The following is a 10,849-nucleotide window of genomic DNA, read 5'->3' on the forward strand; positions in this document are numbered from 1 at the left end:
GATGTAACCAACACTAGCACAATTTTATGAACATGTACAACTGTCAAATTATGGGCAGGGCGAAGCTGAAAATATTAGGACATGTAATGTAATCCACGCAATTGGGTCTAAAAATGGCAAAATCGAGCTTCTTTTTGGTATTTGAAAATATTTTTCAGGAATCCATTTCAGGTAATGTGCTTAATGATACCATTATTCATTTTTCATAAGCTAAATAGACCTCCTGATTAATAAAGGGGATTGGTTGAATAATCTCAGGCCCAAATCATTCAAATTAAACGTATAGCATATCAGCGGAATGAATATTTCATGAAATGTGATATCCATTTAATGATAAAGTAATAAAAAGTAAGATAAGAGGTAGATAAAATTAAGAGAAAAAAAGGAGAAAAGGTGAAGAATAAATTTACCAATTTTGATAGATAAATTAAAACAAACAAATAAAAAATAGAGTATAGTTAAATTGTATAGATATGTGTAATTACAAATTTTTAGTTTAATGGGGACGGTGGCAAAGTCATGTTAGGGTTAGATTAGAGGGCGATGATCCCTCCAACAATTTCTATAATTTGTACTCCTCTGTCCCAATTAAGTTGATGTATTTTTTTTAGACATGAAAATTCAAATATTATGCAAATGAGTTAAATAAATAAAAAATAAAATAATTAAATAAGCATAATTAGATGTTTTATTTTTTATTAAAAAGAAAATAACTTTACCATAAACTTACGCACCCAAGCATAGAATTTTTCCATTTATTTCTGATTCTTCATTTATTTAATTTTATTATTTCCTATTTATCCATTTACTTACTTTATTATTTGTTGTAACTTTACCATAAACTTATGCACAAAAATAATTTAAGATTATTAAATAATTATATATGTAATCTTAAAAAAATATATCATATAATTTGTTATTTCTATATGTATTCTCCCATTGTTTACTTTTGTAGAGTTTCCATAACTTCACCCAAACTTATGTTAAAAAATAATTTAAGACTATTAAATAATTTTTTTGCAGTTCAAGAATAAATGTATAAATACATTATAGTAGTAATTTTGTTGTTTTTGTGTCCATTTTCAATTTATCCATGTAAAAAAATTAATTATGATCATTTACTAATGTGATCTTTACAATATAAGATTAAAGGTATGAATATATTATATTTCTAATTTATATTGATCCGTCTTTAATTTTGTTAATCCGTACCGCTTATGTCACCGTCATTTCATAAGACAAAACGATAATGTGAGCCCACACATTAAAATTCTCGCTAGCCTTGTGAACACTTTAATTTTCATTTTATTTTAATTTGATATTTTTTAATACTTTGCAAAAACAGATGAGATTGAACAGCTCAATCAAGATTTACAGTCGCCTAATGTCAGCGGTCGGGAAAGATGGCAGGATTTGCAGTAGTTTGGAATCGGTAGCCAAGGAAACGGCAGAAGCTGTAGTGATAGGCGCCGGAGTGGTGGGCTTGGCGGTGGCGCGTGAGCTGGCCGGGAGAGAGGTTTTAGTGGTGGAATCGGCGCCGACTTTTGGAAGTGGCTCCAGTTCTCGCAACAGTGAAGTTATCCATGCTGGTATTTATTAACCTCCCAATTCCCTCAAGGTCATTTCATTTTCTGATTCACTCTACATTTTGTGTGATTTGCAATGTTAGCTACAATTCTGATATTATTTCCTATTAATATTGAGAGTAATTAATGGGTAAAATCATGGTTGTGAATTTGCAAAGCAGGCCAATTTTTGTGCGGAGAGGAAGGCATTTGCTGTATGAGTATTGTAGACACCATGGCATCCCTCATAAACAGATAGATAGGCAAGCTGATTGTGGCCACTCGGCCTTCTGAAATTCCCAAGTTGAGTGAGCTAATGGGTTGAGGATGATGGACGGGCACGAAGCTATGCGTCTAGAGCCAGAGCTGTACTGCACCAACGCCTTGCTATCGCCCGTTTCTGGGATCATTGATAGCCATTCTTTCATGCTCGCCCTACTGGTATGTACTACTCCACTGTCTCATTTTGTCAACACGAATGACACGAAAACTATAACTTATGTGCATAAGGTTTACTGCTTCTAGAGTTGTGTTTACTATGCACATTGACGGGAGTGTAGCTTTTAGGGGGAAGCTGAGAGCAACGGAGCGATCTTCTCTTACAACACTACTGTAATTGTTGGTAGATATGAGGGAGGCCATCTACAGCTCTACGTTTGTGACAGCAACTCCCTTAGAAACTGGGACAGGATGTCTGCTTTGAAGCCTGATCTCATTCTTAGTCCCAGAATTGTTGTGAACTCTGCTTGCCTGGGTGCTCTGCCTCTTTCCAAGAGGATTCACGGCCTAGATGATAGGATCGTCCCCACCTCCTACTTTGCTCGTGGCTGCTACTTCATGTTGTCAAATGTCAAATCACCTCCCTTCCAGCATCTAATCTATCCCGTACCAGAAGATGGTGGCGTTGGAGTTCATGTCACCTTGGATTTGAATGGCCAGGTCAAGTTCGGACCTAATGTCAAGTGGATTGATGGCACAGACGACATCTCAAACTTCCTCAACCTGTAAGATTTCATTCTAGCATCTTGGAAGCACAAAATTCTACATATCACTCATTTACACGTTGCGTCTTCTAAGGTTCAACTATTCTGTGGCTGAAGATGGTGCAAATCACTTTTACCCAGAGATAGAAAATACTATCCACATCTAAATGATGGGTCATTGGAACCAGGATATGCCGGTATCCGGCCAAAGCTCAACGGGCCAATGCAGATTCCTAGTGATTTTATAGTACAGGCGAGTCACAGCATGCTGATTATATTTTTTCAGTCGACATATTGGTTCGTTTGATGTTCTTATCCGATAAATGATATTCCAAATGCAGGGAGAGAAGATTCATGGCATACAAGGCATGGTAAACCTCTTTGGTATCGAATCACCTGGCCTAACTGCAAGCTTGGCCATTGCAGAACATGTTGCTGAGATAATGAATGACAGTCACAAAAAGTGGTGAAACTGTGTTTCACAATCACAATATTCAGTTTCTGAAATTTACTACAGCAAAAATTTGATGAGTTGATGTTGTTTCTGAATTAGCACATATTTTTTACTGCTATAGATACTGCATCAGTAAAACTATCTTCTTGATCTCAGACTTTTATAAGAGCACATTAATATGAGCTTCACCCCTCTCTCTCTCTCTCAGCGTTTTCTTTCCTGCCTCCATTTGAATACAGGTCCTGATGTTGGGCCAACGATTTCATCCTCACGAAGTTTCCGTTTCCGGCCCTTTTTCTGTGTTAAGAGTAAATATGTGAACACTAGACAATCAAAGAGCACCAAGTAAATTAGAGAGCATTGTTGATACCTGTAATTCTTTCTGCATTGCCATATCCGTGTATATCTTCTCTAGCTCTTTAACTCGGTTTCTTCTAGCCTCTAGCTCACGGTACGAACCAATTGTCCTCCTGCATACAAGTTAATCTTTAGCAATCCTTACTATATAACTTTGATCTGAAGAAATTAATTCTTTTAAAATATATGCATAACATAACTGTGATGTGTTTCGCACGATTATGATCTTACAGGAGGAGCAACCTATAAATCATTTCATTACCTCTTAATATCCTTTGGCAAGTCTTCAAAAGTGGGGTTTTCTCTGTGTTCAGGCTTCTGAGCTCGAATTTCTCTCGCTTCAGTCCTAAATATTAGCAAATAAAAAACAGGGAATGATTTAAGAAATGGAAGCACTAAGAGTAATGTTGGTGGCTCTATACATACTAAATGCTTACTTCCCAAAAAACTACACAGATTATATCATATGCCAGATTAGAAAATAAAATTTACGACCAAGATCATCATATGCCAAAAGATGCACGTCACGAGTTAGTAAAACTTGAGGAATAGAGACAAACAGCTTCATATTTAAAGCAATCAAACGAAGTAGCATCACAAGTGAGGAAGAAGGGAAGATGCTAGCTTTTATCTCCAAAAACAGAAAAAAACAGCTAACACAATCTTTTGCTTTTGCAATCATATGTTTTCCTACAACAATATATCAAGAAAAAATCTTTGTAACTCTAAAGCTCTTAAGAAACAATAATCACCCAAAAGGCAGATAAATCTCCGGACTTCAACCTACCGATTCAGTTTGGAGTTACTTACAGTTACACAACAGATTCACTGTAAAAAATATAACAGAATCAGCAAGGGTAACAAATAGTCACCTATCTTCAGCAAAGTATACATGTTGGGTTGATGACTGGTTATCAACAGAGTGCAGCACAGCATTTAGCTTTTCGATTTTCTGTATCAGAACAAACAATGTTCAGAGATTAAACCAATATAACAGCTCTATCAAGGTAGACCTCAATTAAGATGAGAACCTTTTTCTCAGCCTGAAGTTTCTGCAAAATATATCCAATATCTTGCGTCTTCATCAACATGAGCTCTTCCTTAGAGTACTTGTTCGCTTCACCCCTTCACATTCAATAAGTCATACTCAATTATGCACGATCACCACAAACAACCTTTAATTTATAAACATTGTAAACATACTCCTGTCTGTGGACTCCATGAACAGTTTTGGAGTTAATCATCTTGAAGTAGAACTCATCGGGATTCCTAAATGCCGCCTTTTCTTTAAGTTTCTATCATGTGCATATACAGACAATGTCAACATAAATTGTTCGAAATATGACCAAATTCATTCTCGAGGGAAAACTTACTTGCAATGTCTCCTCTTTTCTGTGGAAGGCGCGTGCACGCTCGACATAATCCTTATGCTTCTCGAGCAGCCCAAATTTCTTCCTCGACTGTCTGGCATTGGCATACCACTAAAATATTTTAGAAAAGATGACAAATAAAAAAAATTGAAAAAAAAAAGAAAAGGAAGAAAAGCACGTACGGCTGTGATCGCTCCTTGTGAGCTTTTCGCGGGAGAGCATTCCTCAAAGACGACATTTTCCCAACAAAACCTAAGTATTTAGACAAAACACTGCACATAAACAAAAGTTAAAGTTAAAAAAGACTCTCAAATAGCAAAAATCTAATAAACTACTGTATTAGGTAGGATAACTCAATAGAAACATGAAATACCGTACAAATAGCAAAGCACTTGATATAGGGTTAAGAACTAGAGCTCAGAACCGTCATCTAGGGATGAGCATTTGGTTTTCAGTTTGGTCAAAAAAACCAAACCGAAACGGAAATCCATAAAAACCTAAATTGTAAATGTATTATGAGATTTCAATAAAACCTAAAATTAAAAAAACCAAAAAAAAAATAAAAAACCATAACATGATTATAATCCATGATACATGGACCAACAAACAAATATTCATTCCACAATAACAATAATCTCACAAGTTTTAAATCTGAGATCATGAATCTTAAATTACATTATTAACTAATCTAATCAAAATGAGTCACATGACTTTTCTCAATATAAATATACAATTAACCTGAAATAGGTTCAGGCATTCAACTGCAGAGATCCACATATAATTATCACTGAATCTCACTCCTATTTTATTTGCTAATCATATAATTTTGCACACTAATTCGAGAGCTGTGAAGAAATACATAACTTGAAGTCTGATTTTTTTACCTTGTGGAGGCGCCGGCGTGGTTGGCTGGAGACGATGGGTAGTTGGGAGGACGGGCGGGTGGAGGCGACGGCGGGAGCTGGAGAGATTTAGGGATAGATGCGACTTCTGGTCTTCTGGAGGCGCCGGCGAGGATGGCTGGAGAGCGGAGGCGACGGCGGATAGAATGGAAGCGGAAGTCTCTCCTTTAATAGTTATTTTAGGGTTTTAATTTTAAGTAATGGAGTATTAAAATAATATAGGAGCAATAGAGAGCTGAGATCGAATTGCTAATATAACCTTTTATTTTTAAGTATATATAACTAATTTAAAACTATGGTGTGTTATATTGTTAACTCACCTTTAAATGGTTAACTACAACTAGGGCTGGCAAAATATATCGTAATATCAAAATACCGCACTTATCATACCGAAAAAATACTGAAATACCGAATTTGCGGTATACCGCAAGTTGCGGTATATCGGTACGGTAAAGGTATAGATTTTCCTATACCGCGGTATACCGCAATATACCGCATTTACGATATTTACCAAAAATTTGATATATATGTTTATTTAAAATTTATATAAAAAATAGTTAATATGTTAAAATCTCTAACCATACTTTCATATTTTAGTTCAACCGCTCCCAACCCCAAACATACATATGCAAAGATGCAATTCAAGTCCACTGTATAGATTTGATTATGGTGTCGTTTTAATCTTTTGGAAATTATTTAAATAAGTAAAATTTTATTTTAAATATTTGGCTATATGAGAAATTTTTTGGTATGAAACACAAGTATTACGGTATGTCATACCTTATTTTGGTATATCGTACTCGATATGCCATACCTTATTTCAGTATAATGTAAAAGTACGGTATACCGCAATATGGTATGGTATACCGCATAGACGGTATGGTAACGGTATCAAAAATAATCATACCGGATTTTGCGGTATACCGCAATGAGGTATACCGAAAAATTCGGTAAGGTATAGATATGATATTTTCTCATACCGCAATTTGCGGTACGGTATGCGGTATGACATTTTGAGTGCGGTATACCGTACCGTGCCACCCCTAACTACAACTAAATGATAACTATTAAAATTTTAAATTAAAGGCCAAGATCATTCAGCCATTGAGTATCAATATTATGCACAAAAAATATCAATTCGGGTATTAATGTCAATTAACAACAAATTAGTTATAACTAACTTTTGAAAGATATCTCAAAATTTTAAATGCATATAACTATCTCGATTTAAATTATTTTTCCGCATAACATATATCAAATTAAAGATAATTTTATAAGGATTCTAACGAGATCTAACATGCATATGTTTCGATGTCAAAATTTGATAAAATTTTCGTAAATATTCATAAATTTTGTTAACAGCTTTATATCAATACACAACCCATAATATGTCAATACTATGCTTGTACAATGTCAATATGAAATTGTATTGACATTGTCATGCCTTTGTGTTGATGTATTTCATACACTGTATTGACATTGTGTTTCTAAACCTTAAATTTGATAGTTGCTATCATCTTTTTAATATTAAAATATAAAAAACGAAATTACACATGACAAATTGTAGTTAGCAATTAAATGATGAGTTAGCAATTGATCACTCCCCTTTAAGACTATATGATTTCTTTATATATAAATTGTAACTAATTTAAGGCTATATGATTTCTTTATATATAAATTGTTACTGTGTAATTTTATTTTTCATTTTTTTCGGTTTGACTATAAGTGTACCGAATTCACCTTTAGCAGAATCCGACTAGTCCTACTCGATCAGTTTTTTTTTTAAAGGAGGATCGACGGTGGTTCCCTACCTACCCCCCGAAGTGACTCGGACCCCCGGCCTAACGGTCGGAGGTGAAGCGTCTTACCAAGCTGCGCTTCGTTGTCAAGGTGGGACCCAATGGGTCCACCAGCCCCGCAGGAACGGGTCCAGGATTTTTCACCTCCCCCAGCTCCTGGGTCCAGGCACGGGTACAGGCTTAATCACCTCCCGAAGCTCTGGAGTCAGGCCAGTCAATCCACTAGGCCCCAGGGAAATTAATCCCCAAGATGCGCCTCCCAGAGATCGAACACGCGACCTCTAGGATGACGCGGTATCCTTGCCTCCCTTCTCAACCAGTTGAGCTAGGAGGCTTGGATTACTCGATCAGGTTTGTAGATTAAAGCTGAAGTCTCCCAGAAAGTGGTGGGATTTATACTCGTGACCTCAAAATCACCACAACTGTTAATGTAATACTCCATCCGTCCACTAAAAATAGAGTACATTTGCCATTTTTGGTTGTCCATGAAAAATAGAGCACATTTGTCATTTTTAGTTGTCCACGAAAAGTAGAGCACATTTAAAAAATGAAAGTTTTCAACAACTTCTCTTTTACTTTTTTCTCTTCTCTCTTACTAATAATATGGACCTCATATTCGACTAACACTACTTCTCTCATACTAATAATATGGACCACTACTTCTCTCTTACTAATAATATGGACTCACATTCTACTAATACTACTCTCTTATTTTTTCCTTCTCTCTTACTTTACTAATTCCACATTAAAACCCGTGTCATTCATAATGTGTCCTATTTTTCGTGGATGGAGGGAGTATGTATCATAAAATAAGTATGCAGCCTATAATTTGTCATGTTGATGAACAAGAGAAATGACATTGATTGTTCTAAAAATCAAAATACAAGTATATGAAATGATCATTCATCGTACTAAAAATTAAAATACATGTAAATGAAATGTTGGTAACTAATTATTGGAAATAATGTAGCATTTACATGGCAAACTCTTGCTATTACAAAAGAACCAAAAACTAGAAGGTAAGTATAGTAAAGTAAATACAAATAAGAAACAAGAATGCAAACTATTGTCTTCTTCAAGTCGAGTCGAGGTATCCCTCTCTCCGCAAGATGAGATACGCTAGGCTAGTGCTCACGGATTGACGTAACGTCCCCAAAGATGAAACGACTTTCCTTCTACCGAGTTGAAGCACCTCAAACTCGTAGGCACCGGCGAACCTGAATTGGAGGCGAGAACCGAGCAATGGAATACTCCTAAATGCGAACTAGAATGCTTGAGAGCTAGAGATAAGAGAGAATGATTTGTTGGTGTGTTCTCATCTCCCAAAACTTCAACTATTTATAGGATAGAAGAGCCTACATGAAGAGTCTCGGCATTAAGGCACATCATAATACATTTGGAGGTTACAAACAAGATGAAAGGCCAATGGCCTAACCTTTTCTAATATCCCACGTTTTTTCCTACACTAATTACAAAACAATATTATTAAAATAATTTAAATTTGTAAAAGTAAATGAAAATATAATAAAAGATATGATACATGTATGATGTATGATGTATCAAATGAGAATGCTCTTGTATGATGTATGATGTATCAAATGAGAAGGTCAATAGCATCAATACAATATTGTCTCAACTCTACTAGTTCTCACGTTTGTGTCCGTTTCGGCCGTGGAACAACTATTTAGAATTCATAAGTGACTCACACACACGAAGCGACCCCACTTCGCACTTACATAGGTGATTCTTTCAAGAGTATCCTGTGATACTGCATCTCCTTGATACTTCAAGAATCATTAAAAGTCAAAAGACTTAACCTCTTACCACGTGCAGGTTACAACACTCAATGCTTTCTAAAGAATGAGCGAAGATTAAAATCTTCTGAGTGTTACAAGTAGATTCATATAGCTTCGTATTACCATTGAACCAAGACCATGGGATCTCCAATCTGTTGGGGTTTTGTATACTAAAAGATGCTTCGAGCTTACATGCCTTTGTACAGTCAGCTTGTGCATGTATACGAGAAACGTCACGTCCACTTGTTTACCTAATTATGAGAATAAATAATACTCCCTCCGTCCCGGACTACTCGAACGTTTCCTTTTCGGCACGGAGATTAAGAAATGAGTGATAGACAAAGTCAAATATTACGGCTGTAGGTGATAATTTTTACTAAAAATGGAAAGAGTACAAATAACTTGGGACGCCCAGAAAGGAAATAAGTGCAAGTAGTCCGGGACGGAGGGAGTATAATATAATGGTTTATTTATTGAAATATAATAAACAAGTCTAAGGCTTCTTACTAAGAAGGTCAAAGTAGGGAAATTCGTTGATTCCTCATGAGTTTTCCAGTAGGAGACTTGGCCAGATCTAGTAAGAAGAAAAACGTATTCACAACCTAGATAGGCTTTGGTTACCTATTGGTATGGTTGCGGTGTTTGTGATAATTCTCTCTTACCTAAGAAGAGATTAGTTACACCGGTGTGATAAAACAATGAAATGATCTAATACGAAATGTATTCTTTATTGCTATCTACTGAAAGAATATATTTCAGAAATTTTAGTATTTTCTAGTCTATGAAATTAATATAAATATTGTTTATTTAATCAGACGCCACTTTGACTTATCAATATGTGAGAGTTTGTACGTAACTCAATCATGATATCTTGGGTGGTAGTAATTGAATAATATGAAGGTATTGGAATATTATTTCATAGAATTCGCGTGCCCAGTGTGGTATGATTAAATCCCCAAGAGGTGTTTGAAAAAGGAATTTATTATTCATAAATCTGCGCAGTTGAAATTTTATTCCACGAATAATATATACAGTTTCAAACTAGAAAACTCTTTGGAGAAATAATTTAATTCAAGTCACGTAGCAGACAAAAGAATTAAATTGATGGATTAAGATAATTTTGAACGCGGGAAATATTATAAAATAAAATAGACCCAAGTTATTTGTAATTTGGTGATTTAGACAGGAGTGCAATATTATTCTTTAGTGGAACAAAATAATATTCCATTGATAATATATTAAATCATGGGTCAATTGATTTAAATAGATATTTATCTAATGAGTGAGCCTAACATTTAAATTGCTCCATGGATCCCCACTCTAGCCCAAACCTAGTCCAAGCTTATAAATAGTGATGAGAAGTGGAAACCCTAGCACACAAGATATAACACAATTCTCCTACTCTAAACCCTAGCTGCCATTCACGTGGCTTCTCTCTTTCCCTCACCTCGATTTTCGAGCCTCACCAAAGGGAGAGCTAGGGTTTTGATTCTTGTCTTATCTTGTTCATTCTAATCCATAGAATTGAATTGAGGTAGATTGTTTTGTGTAGTGTTCTTCCTAGATCTCATCAAACTATTATTGATTCTTCGAGATCTGCCCACACGGATGAATAATCAAGGA

General features: G+C 35.4%; 1 protein-coding gene and 1 pseudogene across 3 annotated transcripts; one reads left to right on the forward strand and one right to left on the reverse strand.

Annotated features, from left to right (window-relative positions):
- Nucleotides 1–1,292: 1,292 nt before the first annotated feature.
- Nucleotides 1,293–3,209, forward strand: LOC121799491 (annotated as a pseudogene).
- LOC121799492 (probable U3 small nucleolar RNA-associated protein 11) lies at nt 2,997–5,845 on the reverse strand. 3 transcript variants are annotated; one of them, XM_042198882.1, is made up of 10 exons: nt 5,614–5,845; nt 5,108–5,226; nt 4,912–5,001; nt 4,733–4,823; nt 4,563–4,654; nt 4,391–4,484; nt 4,232–4,311; nt 3,622–3,705; nt 3,373–3,472; nt 2,997–3,299 (listed from the first exon to the last, which is right to left on the reverse strand). In XM_042198882.1, exons 3-10 carry the CDS (start codon nt 4,965–4,967, stop codon nt 3,207–3,209), a joined length of 690 nt encoding a protein of 229 aa, XP_042054816.1. In that variant the 5' UTR covers nt 4,968–5,001; nt 5,108–5,226; nt 5,614–5,845; the 3' UTR covers nt 2,997–3,206. The 3 variants fall into 3 exon arrangements, with proteins under 3 accessions (XP_042054816.1, XP_042054817.1, XP_042054815.1); XM_042198883.1 differs by having other exon boundaries at nt 5,103–5,226; XM_042198881.1 differs by lacking the exon at nt 5,108–5,226 and having other exon boundaries at nt 5,614–5,844.
- Nucleotides 5,846–10,849: the final 5,004 nt, after the last annotated feature.

The sequence above is a fragment of the Salvia splendens genome, chromosome 4, assembly GCF_004379255.2.
Source record: "Salvia splendens isolate huo1 chromosome 4, SspV2, whole genome shotgun sequence".
Classification (NCBI taxonomy): domain Eukaryota; kingdom Viridiplantae; phylum Streptophyta; class Magnoliopsida; order Lamiales; family Lamiaceae; genus Salvia; species Salvia splendens.

Excerpts from the sequence above, each read along its gene's own strand:
- LOC121799492 (XM_042198882.1), bottom strand. The coding sequence starts at position 4,967 with ATGTCGTCTTTGAGGAATGCTCTCCCGCGAAAAGCTCACAAGGAGCGA. Across the intron at positions 4,485-4,562 it reads CATGGAGTCCACAGACAGGA|GGGTGAAGCGAACAAGTACT; the intron begins GTATGTTTACAA and ends TTGAATGTGAAG. Across the intron at positions 3,300-3,372 it reads CAATGCAGAAAGAATTACAG|AAAAAGGGCCGGAAACGGAA; the intron begins GTATCAACAATG and ends CTCTTAACACAG.